Genomic DNA, 27173 nt, shown 5'->3' with positions numbered 1-27173 from the left:
AATTTTTTTTTCAATTGTGTTAATGTATATAAAACAACCTTTCCCATTTTAACCACTTTTGAGTATACAATTCAGTGCAATTAATTACATTCACAGTGTTGTGCTACCATTACCACCATGACTGGTTTAACTCTGAGGTTTGCAGTCCACCTCCTGCAGAAAAGTTCGATGTTGATTTCTGTGCCAAGGACATCTCTAATCTGGACAGTGCTTACGTGGTAACTGCTTAAAATGGGGCGTTAATAGCGTCACCGAAGTTTATGCAACACCACTTGCTCTCTGGGACAAAGGTGCTTTCCCTTCTAAATTTATTCATACCCCTTCTCATCTGGGAGAGGCTTCTTATTGAGAGGGGTCTGCAGAGAGCCCTGGAAGATATGCAGAGAGCCCTTCAAGAGGCAGCGCCCTGGATGAGCTTGTCACAAAGCTGGCCTGCTGAAAGGGGTTAATTAACGTAGACATTTGCATTTTTTATTCCCTCAAATGGCTTAAGCCAAGAATGAGGTCAGCGAAAGCACAGATGTCACAAACTTAATGTACAGGGGTCACTTCCCGGACACCTGTCTGACTCCTCAGCTTATAGGTTCATTGCCCACTGAACAAAAGAGTAGTAGTGGTGAGATGAACCCCAAAATACCCCTGACTGTGATCACATCACCTGCTGATTACCTTCTTTCAGGGTTTCTTTTCTTGTTTTGTTTTGTCGTTTTTTTTTAACTTTATCAAAAAATTAAAACAAACAACAACAACAAAAAAAACCCCACACATTTCAAACAAAACAAAGGATGAAGAAAAACAAATAACCTAAAATAACTACTTTGCTTCCAACATGTTCCTACCATACCCCAAGAAAATTAATAAACCATATCCAAATAAAGGAATAAGAAAAACCAAATAATCTAAAATAACTATATTGCTTCCAACATGTTCCCACCATACCCCAAGAAAAATATCTTGTTTTGTTTAAAAGAAACTTTTTATTTGGAAACAATTTCAAATTTGCAGAACAGTTGCAAAAATAATACAAACCCACACAGAGAACTCCAACATACCAACCCCCCAGGGGTGGGGCCTGGCTTGTGTACTTTGAAAAAGTTTTCCTGGTGCTTCTGTTATGGAGCCCTAGTTAAGAACCACTAATCTAGCATATTTCAGTTTAAAAGTCTTCACTGCTTACCCTCGTGCGATGGTGGTATGGACATATCACAGAGAATTTAAAAGGACACTGAGCTCAGTGATTCCCTACTTGCATAGAAGGGGGTCAGCAGAGAAGGGTAACAAATATTTTTTTCCCTATGTACTTTTTTTTAGTCAACTTTATTTTTTAGAACAGTTTTGTACTTACAGAAAAGTTGAGCAGATAGCACACAGAGGTCTGGTCCCCACACAGTTTCCCTGCTGGTAACATCTTGCGTTAGTGTGGCACATTTGTTACAATTAACAAACTAATATTGATATGCTATTATTATGGACTAAAATTCGTAGTCTATATTAAGGTCCACTTTTTATGTTGTACTGTTCTATGGGCTTGACAAGTGTATAATGTCATGTATCCACCATTACAGCATCAAACAGAATAGTTTCACCTCCCTAAAAATCCCCTGTGCTTCACCTACTTTATCTCCCTACCCTAGAGCCAGACAGCCACATATCTTTCTGTTGTCTCTACTTTTGCCTTTTCCATAACGTCATAGGGTTGGAATCATACAGTAGGTAGCCTTCCGACTGCTTCTTTCATTTATATTTGCTGTTAAGTTTCTTCCATGTCTTTTTGTGGCTTGATGGCTCATTTCTTTTCTTCCCCTCCTTCCTTCCTTACTCTCATTTCTGTTTATCACTGAATAATATTCCATTGTATGGATGTACCCATAGTTTGTTTTTCCCATTCACCTGCTGAAGGACATCTTGGTTGCTTCCAGTTTGGGGCAATTATGAATAAAATTTGCTATAAAGGATTGTGTGCAGGTTTTTGTGTGGACATAAGCTGGATCAGTAAAACTATTTTTAGCTTTGTATGAAACTGCCAGACTGTCTTCCAAAGTGTCAGGACCATTTTGCATTCTTACCCACAATGAATGAGAGTTCCTGTTGCTCCACAACCTCAGCAGCATTTGGTATCCCCTCCGCGTCCCCCTCCTTTTTAGCCATTCTAAGAAATGTGTAGTGGTACTTCATTTGAATTTGTAATTTCCTAATGACGTGATGTTGACTATTTTTTCATGTTTTTTTTTTTTTTTTTTTTTTTTTTTGCCATCCGTATATCTTTGGTGAGTAGACTGTTTAGTTCTTTAGCCCATTTTTTAAATGGGTTGTTTTTGAGTTTTAGAGTTCTTTATATATTTTGTACGCAAGTCTTTTATCAGACGTATGTTTTACAGATATCTTCTCCCAGTCAGCAGCTTGTCTTTTCAATCTCTTAACAGTCTTCTCAAAGCATTAGTTTTTGGTTTTAATCAAATCCAATTTATCCATTTTTTTCTTTCATGGATTGTGCTTTTGGTGTTCTGTTTAAATACTTGTTGCCAAACCCATGGTCATCTAGATTTTCTTCTATGTTATCTAATAGAATCATTATAGTTTTGCATTTTACATTTAGGTCTATGATCCATTTTGAGTTCATTTTTGTGAAACATGTAAGGTCTGTGTCTAGATTCACTTTTTTCACATGTGGATGTACAATTGTTGAAGACTGTTCTCTCTCCATTGAATTGCCTTTGCTTTTTTGTCAAAAATCAATTGACTGTATATCTCTGGGTCTATTTTTGGGATCTGTTCTGTTTCATTGATCTATTTTTCTACTGATTCGCCAAAACCATGCTGTCTTGATTACTGTAGCTTTATAGTAAATATTGAAGTCAAGTAGCGTCAGTCCTCCAATTTGTTCTTCTTCAGTATTGTGTTGGCTATTCTGGGTCTTTTAACTTTTCATATGAACTTTACAATCAGTTTTTCAATATCCAGAAAACTTGGGATTTTGAATTTGATATTGTTGAATCTATAGATTAAGTTGGAAAGGACTGATATTTCAACAATACTGACTCTATCTTCCTATTATTTTTTTCACTGGTTTTGTATTTTTCTCATACAGATCCTATCTGTTATTGTTAGTTTTATACCTAAGTAGTTTCATTTTGTGTGTGTGCTAATGCAAATAGCTTTAATTTCAAATTCCAATTGTTCATTGCTGGTATAACAGGAAGCAATTGACTCCTGTAAATTAACCTTGTGTCTTACAAACTTGTTATAGCTGCTTATTAGTTCCAGAAGTTTTCCCATGCATTTCTTCACATTTCCAAGATCACAGACTTTGTGAATAATCTCATTTCTTGTTTTTTTAATCCAATTATTTTATATGCATTTTTCAATGCCATTTTTAATTATTTTTAAATAATTAAATAAAAATATTTTATTGAATCATAATTTCTTAATTTCCTTTTCTTGGAAATTTAGGGAGTTGTAGATTTTTTCATACATATTCTTTATTTGAAATTTGGAAACTACAGAAGAGTTTAAAGAAAAGAATGAAATGCAGTCATAATTCCACCACCCAGAAGTAACCACTGTTAACATTCTGTTATCTTCCTTCTACTGTTTCCTTTCTGCTAGTGATTCTCCTTTCTTGGGGAATAGACTTCTTTGACTAGCTGCTGAAAGCTATGGCTCTCTCCCAGGAAATTAAGACGTGCAAATTTTGCATATAGTTCTGGAGTTCTAGAGACCTTCATAGTCCATCCCAGGAAAGCCTCACAGAAATCTGGGGCATTTATTCACCAGCCCCAGTTGGCACTATTTGTCCCACACTTCCAGGTTGTGTCAAGCTAGCACAAACCGAACAGGTTATCTTGATTTTGGAGGCAGGGAAGCAGAGTAAAGCACTGAGCATTCTTGAGGTGGGATGCTGTGGGCAAGAATTAGAACTGTCCACCACTGTGCTGCAGAGAGGTAAGAAAGGCAGAGGACACGTGATGGATGCCAAAATTGTCTGCCTCAGTGATCATTCTACATATTTTGTATGTTTCTTATGTAATATTACATTCTGAATATTTTCCATATTACTGAGAATTCTTCAGATTCAGGGTTTTTAATGGCTACACAATATTCTACAGCACTGAATATAACATAATTTATTGTTATACCTAAAAATTACTGTGATATAATTCTGTATCTCTAATTACTTCCCTAGGATAAATTCTAATAAGTAGAATTACTTTTTGTTGTTGTTTTTGAGAGCATATTCCCAAATTGCACTCTAAAAAGATTCAATCAATTTATACTTTCGCCAGCAGAATAAATAGCTAACTTAGTGTACCTTAACATTCCTGCAAACAAATCTTTATTATGCCCTTGTAATGTGTCAAATACATTATGTATTATAAGTTTATTAATTTGATGGAAAATATCGTATCTTGTAACTTGAATTTTTAAAATTATGGAGACGAAGCATCTTCTCAAATCTATTGGCTAGAAAATTTTTGTGGCCTAAGGTAGTACATTTTCCTATTGATGTGTTTGTATTTTCTTACAATTTTAGGACAGTTTTCTTATAATGCCTATGTTATGGACATTCATCTTTTATCAAAAATATTATTACTGTTTTCACTATTTAGGGTGGGTGTAAAAAATTTTACATTTTTATGTAGTCAAATATACAGATTATTTCCTTTCATTTTATGTTTTGTTTAAAAAGTACTTCACCATCCCGGGATGTTACTAACCTAAGCTTTTTTCTTTTTCTTTTCAATGGTTTTTAAAAAATTACCTCCTTAAGCCATCTGGATTTTATTTCGATGCAAGGTGTGCAATAACATTTTTTCCCCATGTAGTCATTTTTTCTCCAGAATTATTTCCCCACTAATTTGTGGTGCTAATTTTATCATAAATTAAATTCTTATATATGCTAAGGTCTGCTTTTGGGCAATTCTAACTTTCAAAAAACATTCCACTGGTATTTTGATTAGAACTACTTTAAACTCTACACAATTAGTTTGGAGAAAGAATTGATTTTATAATATTCAAGTACTCCCATCCAGGAGCAGATATCTCTTAATCAAGTTTTAAAAATTTCCTTCATATAAGTCAGTATTTTCGAGTTAGGATTATTCCTTAGGACTCTATATTTTTCATTGTTACTGTGTTTGAGATATGCATTTTTAAAAATTCTATTTTCGAAGTGGTTCTTCCTAGTGTACAGGAATTCACTACATATATACAATATGTTTTGGAATATATATATAGGAATTTTGAACCTAGCTACCTTTCTAATGAGGTGGGGAAGGGGAGAACTTGACATAAAGTGGTGGTAGGTTTCATCTAATGTCCTTTATCAAGACATATTTTGGGATCAGACAGTTGTGGGTTCTAGTCATTTCACTGACACTTGCGTGATCCTGGCAAATTAACTTCACTGAAGCTCAATTTCACCTGGAATATGGGAGTAATAGTATAGGTCTACCAGCCCTTATCCAGAAGTCTTGGGGCCAAATGAATTTTGGAATTCAGAGTATGTTGGATTTTAGAAAAGTAATATGGTGTCTAAACTATACATTACATAACCCTCCCACTGAAGTCTAGGGCAGCACGATTATCAAACCAGTTAACATTTCTGCAGAGATAAATGAGATGAAGTGAGATACAGAAATAGTATAAAAGACCTCACATCACTTCAGGCCAAGTTTTACTGCTAAATGAGCTTTAGAGCTTCCTAAATTTTGGAAGTATGGGCAAGAGATTAGGAGCTTGAATTTAAACCTTAAACTTAGAACAGTTTAAAGGAGTTACTGTATGTAAGAATTAGTACAGGGTCTGCCTCAATAAAAGTTAGTATTTATTAGGTGGTTACCTGGGTAGACAATCTAAACGGCAAAGTATAATTCTATCTCCTTCTTTCTGATACCTCTTAATTTGTTTCACTTCTTGTTGTATTAGCTAGATTATCCAGAATGTAAAATAAATGGAGAGAAGTATCCTGGGATCATTTCTGATTCAAGGAAGTGCCTATTACTGTTAGCTGTTAATTTTTAGATTTAAATTATACTCTGGAACAGAATCTGTACATCACTGTAACATACTTAACCTTAACATTTCTGAGGACCCAAAGATCCTTAACTTAGTTATTTGGTTGTGGCACACATTTGAATCCTGGATTTGGGGCTAGTGTGGAAGAATGCATCACTAGTGAGGAAGCCAAGGACCTGGTTTGTTCACTTATAACCCGAGTGGTAAAAAGCTTTCTTTATGAAAAATGGGCACCAAAGAGAAGAAAAACTAGATGTCTATCCAAAATAGTTTCATTTCTGAATATCTGGACATATCCCTCTGTATGTCAATAGTCATCTGTATCCTTATATTTTTTACTAAGAGTTATAAACCCCTCGGGTAAAAATATTTAAAGATTTAATGTATTTTTCATAGCATTTGTAAAAGATTTCTGCATTAATACTGTTATTCATTGCATATTTATGTGAAAAAAACTAATTTTTACAGACTTAAATTGATCTTTTCCATTTCTTCTAAGCATAAAATAACCAATTTAATATACTCATTTAAAATGGTTTTACATTTAATCCTTAATTCATCTAGAATTTACTTTGCAATATAATGCAAAGTGGAAACCTATATTAGTTTTTTAACAAATTAGAAAATTTTAGTTTTCTAACCCTAAAAGGTAATGTCTTACAGAAAAATTGAGTTATGTGCTAGTTTCTCATGCATGATTCAAGGGTAGTGTTAGCCAGGTGCTAAGGGTGTAGAAATGCAATTTATTCTGGGAAATAATCTTTCTTTACCGACTCCACTTTCAAAATGATGGCAGAACCACCTTAGAGCCTAATGCATTTGGATGGATATTCCCAGAGCAGCAGCCCCTAAATTGCTTCCTTGTTAGGGGAACCCTGTTTCCCTGTTAGAAAACTTTATGACTCATGACTAAGCTCTGAAGAGGATGTGGTTGATGAAGTTTCCTGCTTCTAGCAGTCACATGCTCACATGGCCTCTCCTTGTCTGTGGGGCTGGGGAAACAAGGGCAACTCTGGCTCCAGGGATTGGCAGTAGGCCAGCAGCCATACTCACCTGTGTGAAGTAATGCCAACAGCACCAGTCTTACCAGTGCAAATGAGGACATGAAGTGTATTGGCCTTAGACTTTCCTAGATTTTCGGAACATCTAACAATTCATGGTTTAGGTCACTAGGGGAATCACTCTGTGACGATTTATAAAACAACTTAGTTCTGTACATTTTTTATTTTTTAAACAAATAGCATCATTTTGAATATACAGTTTTTTTCCTTTAACATTGTTTGTGGCGGCATCTCTAAACTTATTATAAACCAATTCCTTGGACTCCGCTTTAAATACTTAATGTTAAGACAACACAGAAAAATACAAATATTCAACTTTTTCTAGTCCTGTTTCCTGAAGGGAACTACAATTTTCTACTCTTAAAATTACTTGTTCTTATTGAATATAAATACTTCAAAACTACTGAAGATCAATGATGTTACTATTTTTACCATACTTAAGTACAGTAAAGGTGTCAATAGAACTTGAAGTCCAGGCTCAGGAACATCCCGTTTGAATGAGGAATTGTAAAACAAAGGCCTGTGCTTACATGCCAACTTACCATCAAGACCAAGTTGCGAAACAAGTTTCATTTCGCTATTTATTAATTATGCCATGTAGCTATAGTTTAAATTTCTGGCTATTAAAGTTCCTTAAGCCAAGGAAACCTGTATCTTTGTCAACAAAATGAATAAAGTTACAATTTTGAGGATGCGGAATATTTAAAAGTTTGCATGTATTAGAGGCTTAATATTAAAATTGGAGATAAACAAAACAGAATGCTACTATTTTCCAAAAGCACTGTTTTTATTTATACAGAGTCCTGATCACTTCAGGGGTAGGAGGAGTGGGAGAGGTTCCTTTTTCAATCCAGGGGCCTCCTTAGTATTGGTTTGTTTTTACCAAACACGTAGGCAAGTGGCATCATGGATTTGGTAAACCAACTACAATGCTTAGTCTCTCTAGTCCCTCTCTGCTAAAGCAACAAGGTGAGCATCAATCTCTGCTTCTGTAAGAATCCTAGAAGGCAAAAGGGAAAAAACCAAACTATTTATCTTTTAAAAACTTTTTATTATGGAACGTTTCAAACACATACAAAAGCAGAATAATTAGTATAATGAAATCTCATGTACCTATCACCTAATTTCAATGATTATCAATTTATGGACAATCTTTTTAAATCTATACCACACTCCTCACTTGGATTGTTTTGAAAAAATTCCCAGATACCAATCAACTTCATCTATAAACAAAAACGTTTACTTCTTTGACACTGTATCTAGAATTAGGTCTTTTGAAAACAAAATTCTTTAGGGCAGCTATGAAAGAAAATCTTTAAACTGAATAATATAAAGCTAAAGTACACATAATTTTTTTTTAGTCCCTATATCCAAATGCCCTTACACCTAATGTGAGACTGAGAAGGTGACAGAAGACAATTCATTGAAAACTTTCAGTAGATAAAATAAAAGTTGTCCATATTTAGCAGAAGTCCGTGAAAACAAAATTATAATTCTCCAAATAGTCTACTAAAAGGCACTCCATGTTAAACACATGATATTTTCTAATGATGTTTGTCCAGAAGGGAATCAACTGCTCAGCTACCTTGTTAATCTAACCTATTACTGCTGGACTTCTTAAAAAGTGAAATTTGTCAGTGACATCTTTTAGAGCAACTTGGAACAATACAAGAAGTTTATATAGTTGTTGATGCTTACGCTATATATTATAGTTATTAAAAAACTTTACGTTACTTATCTGAGGCCATATTTAAGTACAGTTACTATCACAGAATTTAAACATGGCTCCAGGGCTTTTTGAAGATCTTTGGTTTATTATTTATTTAAGTAAAAAATAGAAACAAAAATTTAAAAGTTATAGAAGGGTCTCAGAATAGAAAAGAAAACAAGAATGAATTTCATGTCTTTTAGAGATTTTATTCCTAATTTTTTTTTTCTTCAAATGGCAACCTTTTACTATAGAAAAAAAAAAAAAAAAAAAAAAGTAATGGCATGGAATCAGTTGTGGTCTTTTAAAAATAATCCTGTGAATTTTTCTTAAATCTTTCATGTTTATATCACTTGCCTGCAGGCAAGAAAAAAACAAATGTCATTATGGTTGTGATCTAAGAGTAAATATATGTAATAGTTAAAATGCCTTCCAGCAGTTTCCTACATCTGGGGATTTAACCAAATTATTTTTCACAATTCACAAGAACACACTGGTCCTTGGTATGCAAACCACCTTATATGTTTGCTGGGAGGATTTAAACTAATGTATGTTAAACACCCAGTATGGATTCGAATTATGGAAGCTGTAAGGCTGATGTGTGAGACTTAGTCACTTAGTGGGTACGAACAGACAACATCCAGCATGTAGAACTAAATTAACTGTATTTCACAATTCAGGGTTTCCCAAAGATCTCTGGAGAAGGGTCTGATGTTTATCAGTATGCATATTGCTGTGCAAAGCTCCACTTAAATAATGACTGAATAACCAAAGCTCCTTCTGAAACACTTGAAAACTACTATTTTGGGACTTGAATTACTACTTGTCTTAAACTAAAAACAAAGAAAACATTTATGTTTACTTTAGTCTTTGCCTAAAGAATGTTATTGTATGTCATCCCTGGTATATAAAAACACTCTGAAATGAGAAAAGCTGTTATGTCTTAAAGAGACATCCATTAAGTTTTAAAACAGATCTCTCGAATGCAGAAGAAAAAACTGTAATCCTTATTCAAAAACTGTCCCCACATCCACCTCCCCCCAACCCCCAAATTATAGGACAAATGAACCCACATGCCTTCACCTTCCTACTCTGGAATTTTAGCACTTGGCAAACATCTTTAAGTACATGGCCAACAATATAACTCACCTGAATTTAGGATTTTCAACTGTAACTACTCCAACTTCTATTTCTGAAGGTTTGAAATCAATTGATAGAACAGTTGACAGGCATGTAATTGCAGTCTGAAAAAAAGTATCAACATTAAGATGTAGTATTTTTCAGAGACTCCAAAGCTTTCTCATTCCAAGTTTATTCAAATCAAATATGAGCCAACCACAAGCTAATCATTTTTGTTCCAGGTTTCAGTGATGTAGTCCAATAGCCACATATTAGTAACAGATTGCTTAACTCTAATATGTCACCGGCCAAAAATGAGAAACTTTTTTCTACCAAGTCAAGCTAACAAACAAAGCAGGCTGATTTATACAAAATGCTTTTTTGCTTAGCAATGACTATATGCTAGGCAGTAAGCTAACACTTGGGGTGATATGAGGAGAGGACAGGGCAAAGATGAATGATATAGTCCCTACCTTCAAGGAATTTACAGTTGTAACAATTTAAGAATGTTTTAAGTGGTTCAGTATTGATGTAATTAATTATTTAGGTAATTATGAATGGCAATGATTTTTTAAAAACAAACTCTTAAGAAATATTTAAACAGGGCACAATATCTCCCTGTTGAGAATCAGTTTTTTATCTCCTGTTAGTATTAAGATATATTACCAACCAAACATAAAAGTATTAGATGGGAATTTTTCCTTTGTCATTTATCAGAAGTGTGTTAAGTCTTCAGAATGGCTTTATGGTTTTATCTCAGATCCCAATATCCAGTATCTACTAAAAATTTTGTTTTTAATTTCTTGGCAGTAAAAAACAGGCTTCTTTACAAGCCTAAGGTTCCTAAATATTTGTATAAGAATTTTAGTTTGTCCTATTTAAAACTTCCCAGTCATAATGAATAATCCCCTCAAGAACCCTGCAGAAAGCTAGCTCTACTTTTTGATTCCTAGGTATAAATTCACTGCCAAGTCATCTTGTAAGTATATCATTGTGCTAGGAGGAGGTGTGCTTCCCTGAGAATTTGGTGTGTGACTATTTTTCCTTCAGGACCAAAAGAACAGTATTACTGACTCTTGCCCCCTTTCCTTTTTTGCTTCCAGGAAGCTTAAGCCTAATTTGAGTTTTAACCATAGCAACTATGCAGGTCTTTGGGCCTAGTCTTACTTCCTATTCTTATTTATACTTTCCATTTTTATTATATGTGTTTTCTGAAAGCCATGTCAAATACTTTATGAAATGAGATAGGGAACTGAATGAATAAAAGTGGTCCTCATCATTCCCATGTCAGCTGAATGATATCAATTTAACTATTAAGCTGACAAACTTGGATGTCATGATGATACCTGTGAAGAGCATCTATGGATTGCCAATTATGCAAATTCCATACGGCATAGAACAATGTCTGTTCTTTTTGGCTAACTTACTTCCACTGTCTGTTCAAATGTCCAATCAAATTTCTTCTTCACTTTTTTTTCAAGGAAGCTGGTTGACTCAGTTTGTTTAACTCCTGCTGCAGTGGCTTTAAACCCACAGTAGTAACCTGCAGGATCACACTTGTACACCTGAGGACCTTGTTCTTCATCTATACCAATTAAAATCATACCTAAAAAGAAAGACAGACTCTAATCAAATATCTTGCACATAGCTGTGGTTAACCGTTACTCTGACCATTGATTTTAGGATATGTGCTTTGCTTTAAGAAAACTTGATACACAAAATGCAGGTTATCACCACAGATAAATTAGATAACAGATGAATTTCTATTTCACAAAAAAAACTTATCACACACTTAAAAAAAACTGTTTCATTTTCTGTCAATGTAATTTATAAACAATTTTCCAATCCTTGCTATTACTGGAAGGATGCTCCTTTGAACTCTAATCCATCAAGATGTTATCTGGTCAAATAAATCTGGAAAACACACTTTTCATAAAACCCCTCCTGGAGGCAAATACTATACAAAAGCATATTAAATGCTCTGAAATATTCTGCTGTTAGCTGATCTGTTTAACTCAGCAGTTCTTAAATTTATTTGATTAAAGAATGTTTTGTTTTGTTTATGAAACACACTTTGGAAATGCTGAGACAAAGTGGAATACACCTAGGGGATACTTACTCATCTTTATACTGCCCATCTTTGTTACTGTTCATACATACCTCTATAGGAGGCAATAAAATCAACCTCAAATTCTGTACACATAATTTTGTTATGAATCTGATATGCCACCATCTCTTAACATAAACATCACTGTCAAAGTTCTTTCTACTCAGCAGAGCAGGTAACAAAAGTGTTTAAGTAAGGAGTGGCCTAGCAACTGCTTTCTGATATTCTAGATTTGAACCTTTTATATAGTCTCTTATTATAAAATTCAGTATTAATGATTTTATTCATATTTATAGATGTTTTATAGTCTACTAGTAAGGATTTTCAACCTTATTTTATTGACAAAAACTCTGAAAGTGATCAGATATCTGCTTTATTTGAATGCTATTATCACCCTGCAATTTTCTTTACATTTCATACTCAATATGGGCAACACAGGAGAGATACCCACTTACAGCCTAAGGGAAAGAAGAAAACCTTCTTTACTCCAGGGTCTTGCAAGATGAGCAGAGTTTAACAGGTGATAAGCACAAGAAGGGCAATCAAGGCAAAAGGTACAACATGCACAAAGGCACATGTGGGAACAATGTGGGAGTAAACTATAAGGGGCCTTGCAGATCATATTAGGGAGTCTGGCATTTACCCTATAGCTGATGAGGAATCAGTTTTTCTGAGGGAGTGGACACAATCAAAATTTGATTTTAAGATAATTCATGCAAAGATGGAGGATAAACCAAGCAAGGGTGAGAAGGGAGAGAAAAGACAGGTAAATGTGATAGCAGCAAAGGCAATAGTCAATAAAGAAATGACAGGAGATGGAAATGACAGAGGAAATGGAGAAAGAACATATTCTGAGGTAAAATGATGACTAATCAGATGATCAGGGAAGGTGGTGGTGATGGGGTTTGAAAAGGGAAGTTGAGGATCACAATGTAGGAACACAGTAATGATTTCAAATTTGAAGGGCCCATGGGACACTGAGGAAGGGATTGGGTTAAATACAATTTGGGGTGACTGGCATATAAGGTAGTCAATGAATGCAAATGGGTCACATCACCAGAAAGGGAAGGAGGACCAAGGAGAACCTTGGGGAGCAACAATATTTAAAGGACAAACAGAAAGAGAATGAATTAAGGAAAATGAAAAGAAGAGTTAAATCAGGGGTGAACTGACTTTTAAATGAGAAAATGACAGAGTCAGACGCTAGAGAGTAATCAATACATTGACTGCTTAAATTCTCATATGAATGATGATGTCAAAAGCAAACATGTATTGAGTTTTTAAGGCTAATTTCTTTTATTAAATCTAAAATCAGCAATTCTCAACTCTCTCCCAATGCTATTTTATTAGTTTTTAAAAATAGAAATTTACTCTAAAAATATGAATCACAAGCTCCCATGTGATCCTGATTCTTCAGGTTGGTCAAAAGAAACTGCTACATTGTTAAGATGCTTAACTTAGGCATTTTCATGGAATCTGGTATTGCAGTAGAACCCCATTATAACTGGAACTTGGAGCTTTCAAATCACATATCCCCAATTAGAGATATTTTGATAAATGTCTGACAGCAGCTAAAGCTTAAAGATAATGCCTAAAATACTGTTGTTAAAACCTATCCTTTATCTCTGATTTATTATAAATATTTCCAACCTTATATAATTTCCAAACCACATGTTCAGAACCCAGGTATTACTTAAATAGCTTTATTTATACATGTTTTCTAAAAAAAAAAAATTACAGTTCATCAATTATTTGGGAGACTCCTTCACATACTTACAACAACCAAGAGGCCTCATTTCAGCATTCTGTGTGTAGACCTGAGAAATATCTGCAATTCGTTTACATAGCATGTCCACAGGAATCTCATAGCCATACTTGTATTTCCAATTAGCTGCCTCATAGCGTGCCCTCTGTACCTGGGATCTGCTGTCAGCTTAGTGCATAAAAAACAAAGGTTTATTTCTTTAGAAGGAAGGAATGAATCTCAAAGGCCAGACAATCTTCCCACCATATATATCCATTAGGAGTTAAGGAAAGGAGAAGTGAACAACTATGGCTTTTTCTCCCACTGATGAATAGGGAATAACTCAGCAAAAAGCACAAGTCAAAAAAGGGAAATGTTTTTAAAAGATGGAGTTTTATACACAGTACTGATTTTTTATGTTGAGCCCTTCATCAGCATAAAGCCTTTCATCAGTAGAAAGTAGTTTCTACAACTGTCTAGTGACTTCCAAAAGAACAAGCTTTAAGAAGAGAAAATAATGCTTATCTCGAACTTTTTTTGTAAGCTTGATTTTTCCCTTGATTTCAGAAAATAGAAACTCAAAGTGATCTTCATAATAATTGTCACTCATTTCTAACAAATGCCATTATTACCAAGTGCTGGGGAATCAGTCACACACTCAGTGGCCATCTTCCAGGCCTTGCCTACCCTCCCACCTCCTTTTCTATTGTGCCATGATGTTTCATTCTGTTTCCATTCCACAACCTGGGGGGACATGTTAGGTCTAATGAAAAGGCCCAACCAGAGCTTAAACACAGAAACTGGGAAGAAGTAGCCCTAGATGCTTATCTGGGTAAGAATTCTCAGGGCCAGGGTCCCTGCCTCCAAGATGGATAATACTTTACACTTAAACAGCACAGGTTCCCTCCCCTCCTACGCAGAGTGGGGTGTGTGGAGCTGCCATTACCAACCCTGATCCAAGCAGTTTGGCCTCCCTGGGAGAACGGTCAAAATGGGATTTCCTCCCCGGCTCTTTTGAACCCTTTGTACTTTGTAAGTAATAAAGCAGTCATTTGCTAGAAGTTTCTGTTGTGCCTGAACCTGTTCCTACAACACACTATGTAGCATCTCGCTCCATACCAGGTTTGAGATACACTAATGCAGGTCCCCTTAAAACATTAACTATATGTGAAATAAGATAAATCATCTAGGAGATGAACATCAGCCCAGTTCCCCTGACAGTGGCATAAAGACCTAATTCCATTATATTTATAATTGCAAAAAAGCTCACAATACTCTGAAGATACTGATAATAGCCTTGGAAGATTGCAATCTACTCTTTTACCTGAAAATCAGTCAGTAAAGGGAACTTTAAAATTAATACAAAGCTCACAAATAATTAAATGAAAATAATGTAAGGCTTGTATATTTATGTAGACATTAAGCTGATTACCTGTCATTCCTGTCATCACACAGCCAATGTTTTCAGTTATCTTGAATAAGTGAGTCACTGTGCTGGAATCCAATAATTTGTCCTAATAAACAAAATAAATCAAGATAATTAAAAAAAATTACAGTTCTATGTGTAGTTATAAAAAAAATGACACCTTGGAATCATAACAATAAACTATATAATAAATGTCTTCTGTTTATTTTACAGTTAAAACCAATAAGAGTCTATCTATTGTCGATGAATGATTTTGTATATAGGCTTTGGGGTTGAAATGTGGATAACACTATCATTCCACATGCGTTTTTTGAGCACCTAATATGTATACTGTATAGCAAGAGGGACCACAAGAACTGGAAAAGAAAACAAGATCTCTGTTTTTGTATAAAGTATATTTGGCATAAATGTAAATGAAATAGCTAGAAATTCTATAATGACAAATGATAAAATAAGTTCATTAGTACATTATCAAATGCAAAATACAAAATGTGGATGTGTAATTTGAGAATAAACAAAGTTACATGTAAAAAACAACCAACCAACCAAAAAACCAATAAGGGGGGTAGGGAGACTCTCTTTTCCTCTTCTAGTTGACATTCCCTGTGGGTAAGAACTATGTCAAAAATACCCATCTCAAAAGTCCCTGAAGATAAAAGACCTAGAAATCCTATTGTGCTTATAATCATAGTGCAAAATTCAATATATTAATTCTGTCTCCTCAAAAAAACTGAATATACATGTTCAATAAATACTTCTTGAATGACCGATGGGAAAGCAGAGTCAAAGCAAGAATAACATTAACTTACGCAGGTAATGATATAACTTTGTACAGACTCATGAAAAAGTCTTGCATTATGTTCTGTAATAACTGGCTATTTGGACAGTATTACTTACAGGTACTTTCTTCTGTGTGACAATTACTGCACAGTCTTTCCCTCTGACAGCTACTGATGTAAGGCCACCCTGGTTAATAGCCTTAAAAGCATATTCTGGAAAACAATAGTTTTTTTAAAAGGTGGATTATCACAGATTCATGCAATGGAAAATATGCAGTCATTAAAAAGAATGAGGTAGAGCTATATGAACTGATATGATGTACCATGTAAGACATGTTAGGTCAAATAATAATAACAATTTTTTTCCATCTTCATTTTACTGAAATTATTCTCATCACGCACAAGCCTGGTTTTCCTGGGTCAAACTTGGCTGCTCTATCAAGATTTAATACTTCTAAGAAGTCAAGTTTTCGTCAATAACTAGACCACACAGTTTTACCTGTTTTTACATGATGTTGCATTGATTTTTTTTCTACCATGTTGAATTTTTCTGGATCACAATTTTTTGGCCCCCTCCTCCTTTTTTTGGGGGGGAGCAATTTTCATGTTATCCACAAGATATAATTCTTGAGTTTGTCTATAACAAACTTCAGCTTGTGCAAGTTTAACTGCTGTCGAACATTCTCTAGGTCAAAACAGCGAGATCAAAATAGTAGTATAAAAACTACCTTGGTACCTGACAATATTGTCTTTGGAGACTATGATTACAAACAGTACTATCACTTTCTATGTTACATATTTCTGTAATATTTAAATTTAATAAAGTACTTAGGGAAAAAGCAACAAATATTAATATATGCTCATTGTCAAAAATATGGAAAATATAGAAAAATTAAAAGAAAAACATTACTTATAATCCCAAACATTATTTCATTTTGGCACATAACAGATGCTTTTGAAATCCTGTCTGCAAGTGGGTCTGGACACAGGGTCTAAGGTAGGAGTCTCATATACTCAAGTTACTGGTGATAAGGACTAGGCTAAGACAGAAACTATGACAAGGAAGGATTTCCTTTAATATGAGCTGTAATAAAAAAATCTATCAAATATTTCTTAAATATTTAAGAATTGGGGCGAGAACAAAAGAATAGGGCCGAAAGATTCTAGAAAAATAACTTTTAAGAAAATCCTCAAATCTAGCTTAATTTGCTCATTATAATAATTTTTATAACTCTATTACTCAACAAATTACTCGATAAATAATTCCTAACATATAATGTTTCAAAATGTTTCTCAGTTCTGGTTCTGATACGTCCAAAAAAGCTTTTACCAGACCAACCCTCCAAAGATAATAACTGTAAATTCTAGACAAAACAACTACCTGAAGGTACCAGAGAGTAACCAAAAGGATGTATATTCTAGAGAGGAAGTAAATATTTGAAAGAAAGGAATGGCACAGAATGAGTTTCCCATTTTCACGGTTTGTAGCCAGAGGGCAGGCTGCAGTCAGCACTAAATTCCCATTAAAAACTCAGTCGTTTTAGCCTGAAGAACTGGAGAATACCTTGGGGTAACGATGGCTGTGAGAAAGTGAAGGAGAAAAAGGAGAGATACAGAGTGGAAGAGCCCCAATTTCTGCGTAAAAAAGTTACCCAAATCTCTGACCGACCCCGAGAAGGTGGTCTCCCCAGTATGTGGATATGTTGGTGCACTCACCCAAGCGTTTGCAGAGGAAAGGGCTGCCGCAAAGGCCCTTAGGAAGGGTAAGACTTCTGCTCTCTCAGGATACAACGTCATTCTGTAAATGACTCTCAGACTTTGAAATCTAATGGAGTTTGCCCTGTGGGTTTTAGGAACTGTTTGGTCCTGTTAACCCTGTTTTCCTTTCAGTTTCTTCTTACAGCAGTGGGAATGTCCCTCCTTTATATACTGGAAGCAGATAGCTTGTTCTAAGTTTCACAGATCTACAGCCAGAGAGGAATTATGCCTTAGGACAAACCATGCCTGTAAATGATTTAATGGGATCTTGTACTTAACTATTGCTACTGAAATGATTTAAGTTTTTGTGATATTGTGGTGGGATGAATATGTTTTGTATATGGAAAGATCATGTCATTTTTGGAGTCCAGGAGGTGGAATGTGCTGGTTTGGATGTATTATGTCCCCCAAAATGCAATTATCTTTGATGTAATCTTGTGTGAGCAGAACTATTAGTGTCGATTTGACTGTAATTCTTTGACTGAGTATTTCCATGGAGATGTGACCCCGCCCATTCAGTGTGGGCCTTGATTAGTTCACTGGTGTCCTATATAAGCTCAGAAAGAAGGAGCAAGCTTGCTACAGCCAAAAGAGACACTTTGAAGAATGCACAGGAGCTGAAAGAGTAGCTGCAGCTGAGTGACAGTTTGAAGACAGCCACTGAGAGCAGACTTTTGCTCCAGAGAAGCCAAGCGAGGAAAAATGCCCCAACAGCAACTAAGAGTGACATTTTTGAGGAACTGTGGCCTAGAGAGGAACGTCCTGGGAGAAAGCCATTTTGAAACCAGAACTCTAGAGCTGTCACCAGCCACGTGACTTCCCAGCTAACAGAGGTTTTCCGGACACCATTCGCCATCCTCCAGTGAAGGTACTCGATTGTTGATGACCTACCTTGGACACTTTATGGCCTTAAGACTGTAACTCAGTAATCAAATAAACCCCCTTTATAAAAGCCAATCCATTTCTGGTGTTTTGCAAAAAAGCAGCATTAGCAAACTGGAACAGATTTTGGTACCAGAAGTGGGGTGCTGGTGCTGCTGCATTTGCAAATACAAATATGTTGGAACAGCTTTTTAAATGGATAAGAGGAAGACTCTGGAAGAACTGTGAGGATCTTGATAGAAAAGGCCTATACTGCTTTGAAGAGACTCTTGGTAGAAATATGGACTCTAAAGAGACTTCTGATAAGGCCTTGAGCAGAAATGATGAACGTGTTTTTGCTAACTGGAAGAAAGATGATCCTTGTTTTAAAGTGGCAGAGAATTAGGCAAAATTGAGTCCTGGTGTCAGATGGAAGGAAGAATTTGAGAACAATGAGCTGCAATACTTGGCTGATGAGATTTCAATACTAAAAGTTGTGGATATAGCATGGCTTCTCCTTGCAGCTTATAGTAAAATGCAAGCAGAAAGAGATAAACTTAGAACTGAACTCTTGGGTTCAAAGAAACCAGAAACTGATGGTTTGGAAAAGTCTGGGTTTCCAGGGGGTGGAACCTCAGAAGCTACAGCCCAATGTAAGGATTTAACCAAATATGGAACCCAACTGCCATTCCAGTACAAGCCAAAATTGGAGATGGAGTTATCCAGAATGGGTTTATGGAAAGTCCTATTGTCTGATGGCTTTGACCCGTGTGCTTCATGCAAAGCCAACAGAATTTTTGCAAGATCTTTATAGACGGAGTTGCTGCCGGTCTGGACTGGAGGAGACAGACAAGGAACATATTGAAGGAAAAATTTCTTCAAAGACAGAGCCATGGAAGTTGAGGTCTGGAGTCAAGAGGTCTCGGGCTGGGAGAACAGAGTGGCTCACATGCATGGTAAGGGTAAGTTTGTCCTGGAGGTTGAGAGTAGGCCTTCCACCTTGTGTTCAGGAAAGGTGTTGCCACCTCAGGCCTCAAAGAGGGTAGAGCACATTCCCAGGGGACGGAGGAGAATCTGGCCACCACCCCACTGTTCTGAAGGGGTTGAGTGTGTACCCCAGAGATGGAAGAGAATCCAGGTGCTGCCCCAATGTGAGGAGGGTGGGACCGAGAAGGTAGTCTCCCCAATGTGTGGATATGTTGGAGCACTCACCCCAGTGTTTGGAGAGGAAAGGGCTGCAGCAAACACCCTTAGGAAGGGTTAGAATTCCGCTCTCTCAAGCCCCAAGGATGCAACATCATTCTGTAAATGACTCTCAGACTTTGAAATCTAATGGAGTTTTCCCTGTGGGTTTTAGGAACTGTTTTGGTCCTCTGAATCCTATTCTCCTTTCAGTTTCCCCTTACAGCAATGGGAATGTTTAGCCTATGAATGTCCCTCCTTTGTATACTGTACTGGTTTGGATGTATTATGTCCCCCCAAAATGCCATTATCTTTGAGCAGTCTTGTGTGGGCAGGAAACATACTGGTGTTGATTGGGATGGAGACTTCTGATTGGATGTTTCCGTGGAGATGTGATCACTCAATTGAGGGCGAGATCTTTCACTGGATAATTTCCATGGAGGTGTGGCCCCACCCATTCAGCATGAGCCTTGATTAGTTTACTAGAGCACTATATAAGCTCAGACAGAAGGAGCAAGCTTGCTACAGCCAAGAGAGCCACTTTGAAGAATGCACAGGAGCTGAGGAAGGACATGAAGATGAGAGACAGTTTGAAGACAGCTCTTGAAAGCCGACTCTTGCTCCGGAGAAGCTAAGAGAGGACAAATACCCCAAGAGCAACTGAGAGTGACATTTTGAAGAGGAGCTGTGGCCTAGAGAGGAACGTTCTGGGAGAAAGCTATTTTGAAACGCAACCTGGGAGCAAGCAAACGCCAGCCATGTGCTTTCCTGGCTAAGAGAGGTTTTCCAGATGCCACTGGCCCTCCTTCAGTGAAGGTACCCAAATGTCAATGTATTACCTTGGACTCTTCATGGCCTTAAGACTGTAACTGTGTAACCAAATAGGCCCCCTTTATAAAAGACAATCCATTTCTGGTGTTTTGCATCCTGGCAGCATTAGCAAACCAGAACAACAACCATGTTCTAATCCTTGGAAACTATGAATGTTACCTTAAATGTCAAAAAAAAGGGTCTTTTCGGATATGATTAAATTAAGGATCTTAGATAAAGGGGTTATCCTGAATTAATGAGTGAGCCCTAAATGCAATCACATGTATCCTTATAAGAGGGAAGCAGAGGGAGATTATGCACACATAGAATAGAAAGCCAAATAAAGACAGAGCAAAGAGAGATTTGCAGATGTTGGCCCTGTAGACCAGAGTGAAGCAAGCAGAAACCAAGGAATGCCAGCAGCCACCAGGAGTGGAAGTAGGAAGGAATGGATTCTCCCCTAGAGCCTCCAGAGGGAACACAGCCCTTTCAATGCCTTGGTTTCAGCCCAGTGATACTGATTTCAGACTACTGTGAGAAAATAAGTTTCTGTTGTTTTAAGTCTGTGGTAATTTATTGCACAACCACAAGAAACTAATACAAACCCTATTAGACTAGTCAAGATAATAAAAGAACACAAATCATCAGTTTCAGGAAAGAAAGAGGGATTATTACTACAGATATTATAGAAATTAAAAGGATAATAAAGCAATATTAGGAAAAAGAAGACACTTTTCCCAGTCCTTGAAGATTGACCTGTGTGATTGCTTTTCTTCAGGGCTTATCCATACAATGAGTTCGGAGAATAGCTCCAGGCAAAAGCATGGCCTCCCAGATCCTTGTGGCGCATGCTTTTTGCTTTGGGAATGCATAAATGGTGTGTCGATCCCTAGGAATTCCTCCATTTACATAGATACCAATGTCCCCTCTTCCCTAGGAAATAGTTTTTTCCAGGGTCTTGGAACTGTACTGAATGTCCTACAGACAACAATCTCTCAACCCAGGCAGCAGGGCTTGTCTGCTCTCCCACAGCGTTTTCTAGCTTTGCCCATTTTTAAATTGGGTTGTTCGTCTTTTTTGTTGTGTTGTAGGATTACAGGAATGGTATTCTTGACTAAAAACTTTAAATTAAGTTAAAATTTTAGTTCCTTAGATTCACTAGTCACATTTCAAGTGCTCAATAGCCACATGAATCTAGCGGTTACTACACTGGGCAGCATAAATATAAAACATTTCCATTATTACAGAAAGTTCTGTTAATACTCGTATGTATAAAGTGGGAGAGAGGAGTACTTTTACTGAATCCTGGCAAATTCACAGGGGCATTCTATATTGAGAAATATTTTTTTATATGTAAAATATTTTTGTTTTATGGGAAAAAATTTTTATTCGGTGGGGAGGAAGATTTCTTTTTTGTGTCCATTGTCTTCATTTTTAAGCACTAGTCATATATTCATTTAGTCCAGGAGTCACAGACACAAATGCTTACACAGACCAAACAGGTAATGCATACGAGTGAAAAAGTCTGTGTGAGATACAGCAGGGAATGGTGGGAACTATGGCAAACTGGAAAACACTTGCCCAGCCCTAGATAATTTTTGCTTTGTGGGCCTGTTGCTATGTGGGAATGAGGGTCAAGTGTTAGCAGAAATTTTTTTCCACAAAGAAAAACTAAATCATGATTTTTAAAAAGTGTGATATGTGACTTGTGGTTAATAATACTTTTTTAGAACACCCTGCATTCTGAACCAAACACTGAAGCAAGCTAGAACTGTGCCCATGGCCAATCTATCAAAGGTTGCAAATATAATGTTAGATTTCCTTTATTCCTACCTTTTTTAACCTTCCAATCTATATGTGGAGGAAAAGAAATACCCTTGAAAATACTAAAATTAATATGCAGATAGGAAATGCTATAGGAATTCTGAGAAAGCACTGAAGAATCCCATCTTGGACAATCAGAAAACATGTCCATGGAAAATGGAATGGCCTTGAAAGAGAAGGGTAAGCTTTGGGCAGATGGAGTTAAGGCTAAGAGGTCATTTCAAGCAGGAGCATGAAGCAACAAAGAGTGGGTGTGGGAACGATAAAAGTCTATAAACAAAAAAATACAATGTAAGAGGAGAGTGGCAAATATTACAATCTAATGACCTCCACAGCCACAAATATGGAATATTTTATTAAGTGGAAATTGTGCTCTGAACAGTCAGGTAAAATTGGGCAGCAAGCAAATGAAGATGTGGTACTAAAATTTAGATAAGATCAAGGCTAGTGAGCATTTACTATGTACCAGGCTTTACAGCTACTAACTCATTAAATCTTAGAGCCCTGTTAGACAGGTGGAATTATTGTTATTTATATTTTAAAGATGAAGAATGCCCTCACAGTGCTATGGAGCAACTTGAACCCAGGAAATCTAGCTTTAGTATATAATGCCACTTAGAAAACTGTACTCTCCAATCTGTCTCCATCAGTCAATTTCTTCTCTCCTGTTCCCTATCCACATATCCGCTTCTCAGAAGCAACCAAGCAGTGCTCATCTATCTGGCAGGCAAATCTAAGCAACTGCTCATCTCCTTCTTTTGCCAAACCTATACAGCAAAGGATCAATAAGCAGAAAGGGGAGCCTGAAACCAGCCAGGGTTAATGTGGCCCACTGTGGTCCTCAGTTTCCCCACTGTTAACAAGAGGAACCCTGAAGTTAGATTTCAAAGCCAGATGCTCCTCATGTTATCCTAAAAAAAAAAAAGACAGAAAAGAAAAAAGAAAAAAGAAAAGAAAAGACACACATGTATATTGCATACATATGTTATGAGAAAGTTTTCAATAGCTACTAAAGGGTATAAAATGAAAAACGGAAGTCTTCCTTCCTAGTCTTTGGTTGGAAACACTGTTAAACAGTTTGTTAAGATTAACAAGTCTTACATGCTTGGTCTACAAGTGGATTCTAAAATTTATAAACTAATAAACAGCATTTACAATATTATGACCATGTACATATGTTTTCTTATAGAACTAAGCATGCATGGATCCCTAGGGAAAAAATTAGCCAAAGAATCAAACAGGCATCTTGTAACAGGCAGTGTGCTAAGCACACTACATGTATCACCTTATTTATTCTCAAAAAGTTGGAATAATTAGCCCATTTTTGCAAACTGAAACTAAGGATAAGGTACTTAACTTGTCCCAGGTCTGCGAACAAAGAGCAGAGCAGAGATCTGAATCTAGGTATGGTTCCAGGGCCTAAATTTCACCACTATACTGCTTGCTCATACAACTATTCTTTCACTTTCTTTTTCCCAGCAGTGTCTAATTAGGGCCTCGAATAGCAGAGGAGTCAGTTGTTCAACAAATCAAAACTTAAAATTACTCTGTCTAGATATCAAACTTGTTTTGAACTACAGTTCTCTTTTCAAATTTTTTAAAACTATAAAAATGACACTTTACTCAGCCTTTCTATTCCCCAAATCTATGACGCCTCAAAGACCATGCTTTATGGCTGGATTTCCCAATACAGTATTCACAAGCAAAGCATAGGTCAAATTTGACTTTTCCTGTTCACTTATTAAAAACTATGAACCAGAACATTCAAAGCAGTAGTCCAATATGAAAAATTCTATAAAACTCAGGAATGAAATAGTAAAAATAATATTTCCTTGAGAACAGTTTTCATTTCTTTGTTCTAGTTTTAATCATATTTTTCAAAGGGGGATAATAAACTAAAAGCGTTACCTTACTGAATTTACAACAAGTTAGAGTGAGTTGTTTCTTGCAACATTATATACAGTATGTAGCTATATAGTGGACTGATTTCACTTCAAGTTATCTTTAACTCTATTTCTAAAATTTATAGATGAAGAGAACCTCATTTATAGGCCAATTCTCTCCTATGTTTTCCAAGCACAGATGATATATTACTGTCCTGGCTAAGGCACTCATGTGTTAAATTATCTCAAAAATGGAATGACTATAGGCCAGAATGTAAATCAGGCTTCCCTAATACAAAAATTCTCTATGGCAAGAGGTCAAGGGTCTGGCTTATAATCATAACCTAAACCCTGACACTATTTCAAGCCAACAAAATATGTTGTTATACTGAATAATCGATGACTAGTTTAGAATTTCTTTATTCATTAAAGCTATGCTTCAGCGAAGAGCTAGTTTACCACACCTCAAGTACAATTCAGAATCAGCTTTCAAACTATAGGAGCTTTCAAATAGATGTGGGTTAAATGGGGATGCCAGTTTCAAGAGCAGCTCTAGACTTGAGGGCCACTCATCCTATCTACCAGCTTTCCAAAGATGCCCTGAACTCTGTAGATACTTTTAATTCAGCACTTTTCATTTTTCTTTTTATCTGTTTGTTTAATGTACCTGTCATCCCCTTCAAACTGTGAACCTCAGTATGGGAGAGGGTGTGACATTCATCTTTGTATGCCGCAGGAACAGCCTGCTTCCTGGCACACAGTAGGTTCTGAATACTTTGTGGAATTAACCACAAGAAAATAAGTCCATACTCAAACAACAGAAAACAGAGAGGGGGCAATTTAGTTGGGAAGTTAAAGAACCAATCATCCTATACAGAAGAAGAGACACAGGCTTCACCCAGGCTGGAAAGGAACAAGTGAAAGGAAGGGGCGTCAGGAAGCCAGTCAGGCAACACAGTCCTACCTCCCGCAACGCTGTTGTGCCCGAGCAGTGGGGCCGCTCGCCCTGAAGAGAGCGAGGCCTTCAGCCTTCAGGCTCCTGATTTCTGCCTCCAGACAGGGATGGGAACACCACAGGCCTCGAGCCGGCTTTGGCTCTTTTCCTTTCCCGGCTCAGACTTTGCTTCAGCCCCAGACCAGATGGGGACCGCGTCTGCCTGCTCCAGGCCACACCATGACAGAGCAATTCGAGGGGATCACAGGTGCCCTGGTTCACTCACCTACTTGGTAGAGGCGGCCCTCGGGTGAAAAAATGGTAATGTGGCGGTCAAAACCAGCGCTGGAACCACGGGACATGTTGGCGCACCCACAACTTCAAACACACCCGCTGAGACCCAAGCTCCGGCACCAGGCGACAAGCTCCTCCCGGAACTTGCAGCGACTGCTTCCGGGGCACCGGCGAGGCTTCTTCCGTTCTTACAAGCTGAATTTAAAACTCCGGCGACAGAACGCGCACGGAAAGAGCACCGAGACTCCTCCTTTAAGGGGGTGGGGACGGAAGGTCTTCCCTGTAAGGTTGCGCTAAAAGATTGTCTTAGCCGCGGGAGGAGGCAGGGTCGTGGCGGTTTAGAGCTTTCATCTTGAAATGACTTAACTATAGCAAGAATGAAAAAACTTTTTGAGGGCCAGAATAGTGATTTGCTTATCAGTGTGGTCCACATCCTCTGTACAATTAACAAGTCTTTTGTTCGTTTTGGTACTTGCACATCCAGCCTGTGTCTGCATGGATTGCTGACTTTCTTCCTAACCCTCCTTTCTACCCACCTAATTTCCATCCTACTATCTGAGGAAATGGATTTCAACTACAGCAGCAGCCGCTGAAATTTGGTACAGAAGGAAGAGGGTTCAGGTAGCCAGTGGAAAAGAGCAGGATTTTCATCTGATAAGGCATGACTTTCCTTCAGTCAGCAGCCCCGACAATTTTTGGTCTTGAAAGCGGAACTGAGGTTGAAATGTGGTAGTGTAGTGGGGGAATCATGAGGTTAAGCAGCCGTGATTATTAATGAACAAAAACAGAAAGGATGGGTTTTATAGAGGGCTGGTGTGGGATGGTATTGAGATCAATTCCAAGCAGGCAAGCAGGCGAGGTAGTTCGGAGAACAGTAGGTGGCTTTTCAACTTGTAAAATTGTGCTTATTATGATTTTACTCCCAGGCACTGTCCAATTTAATGAATATGAAATGCAAAACATGATATTGGTCTAGTTTTTTCCAGCTAAAGATAGTTTGTTCACCAGAAAGTCAGGTAAACCAAGGTGGCACTTCAATGCCTGCTGTAAGTAATACTGCAATAGGGATTCTTACCCTTTTAAGATAATTTATCCTAAACTCACTTTCCATTTTAAAGAAAAAATCTGTAAGAACTTCATAAGGAAACTCCAATTTCTCGAGTGTTTTTAAAACTAAGTTTCTATTCTATTTTATTAATCTGAAAAAGAAAGATCCAAAACTGAAACATGGTTACGAAAATACTAAATGCAAACAGCAACTCTAGCACACAGGGTACTTTCCAGCATTGGCTAATTCCCAAGTGTACTGATAAAAATTGTCCCTGGCTTCTGGTTCACATCCCTACTCCCAGACCAACTCCTGCTGATAGGTAGATATCAGAGTACTTTTCTCAGACTCTGAGTGAGCCTGGTATACTGTAATTCCTACAGTTTACTTGAGCAATCACAGATGAAAAGAATTCTCTGTACGGCTGCTTGGAGCACGAACTCATATAGTGCCTCAGCTTCAATAGCCCCCACTATTTGGATGTCTCAAACTCAGGTCCCTAGCTGGTTGGGACAACCATATCTTCTCCAGTTGCCTATGGAATATTTTTACATTGAAACACAATGGCATCTCAAAGCCCAACGTATTTAAAACAGACCTTCTCATCTCTTCCCTCCCAA

At 37.0% G+C, this 27173-nt stretch overlaps 1 protein-coding gene across 1 annotated transcript; it reads right to left on the bottom strand.

Moving 5' to 3' along the window:
- Window positions 1-7842: 7842 nt before the first annotated feature.
- On the bottom strand, window positions 7843-25679 carry PSMA6 (proteasome 20S subunit alpha 6). Its single transcript, XM_037834819.1, has 7 exons — window positions 25498-25679; window positions 16078-16172; window positions 15187-15268; window positions 13788-13943; window positions 11331-11509; window positions 9934-10028; window positions 7843-8076 (listed from the first exon to the last, which is right to left on the bottom strand). Exons 1-7 carry the CDS (start codon window positions 25571-25573, stop codon window positions 8019-8021), a joined length of 741 nt encoding a protein of 246 aa, XP_037690747.1. The 5' UTR covers window positions 25574-25679; the 3' UTR covers window positions 7843-8018.
- Between the last annotated feature and the right edge of the window lie 1494 nt (window positions 25680-27173).

This window comes from Choloepus didactylus, chromosome 4, assembly GCF_015220235.1.
Source record: "Choloepus didactylus isolate mChoDid1 chromosome 4, mChoDid1.pri, whole genome shotgun sequence".
In the NCBI taxonomy this organism is placed as follows: Eukaryota; Metazoa; Chordata; class Mammalia; order Pilosa; family Megalonychidae; genus Choloepus; species Choloepus didactylus.
This window is presented reverse-complemented; position numbering and strand designations above follow the sequence as displayed.

What these genes read in the sequence shown, in the direction of transcription:
- PSMA6 (XM_037834819.1), bottom strand. Translation starts at nt 25,573, where the DNA reads ATGTCCCGTGGTTCCAGCGCTGGTTTTGACCGCCACATTACCATTTTT. An exon ending in GGGCCGCCTCTACCAAGTAG is followed by an intron (nt 16,173 to 25,497) that starts GTGAGTGAACCA and finishes ATTGTTTTCCAG; the next exon opens with AATATGCTTTTAAGGCTATT. An exon ending in TCACACAGAAGAAAGTACCT is followed by an intron (nt 15,269 to 16,077) that starts GTAAGTAATACT and finishes TTTGTTTATTAG; the next exon opens with GACAAATTATTGGATTCCAG.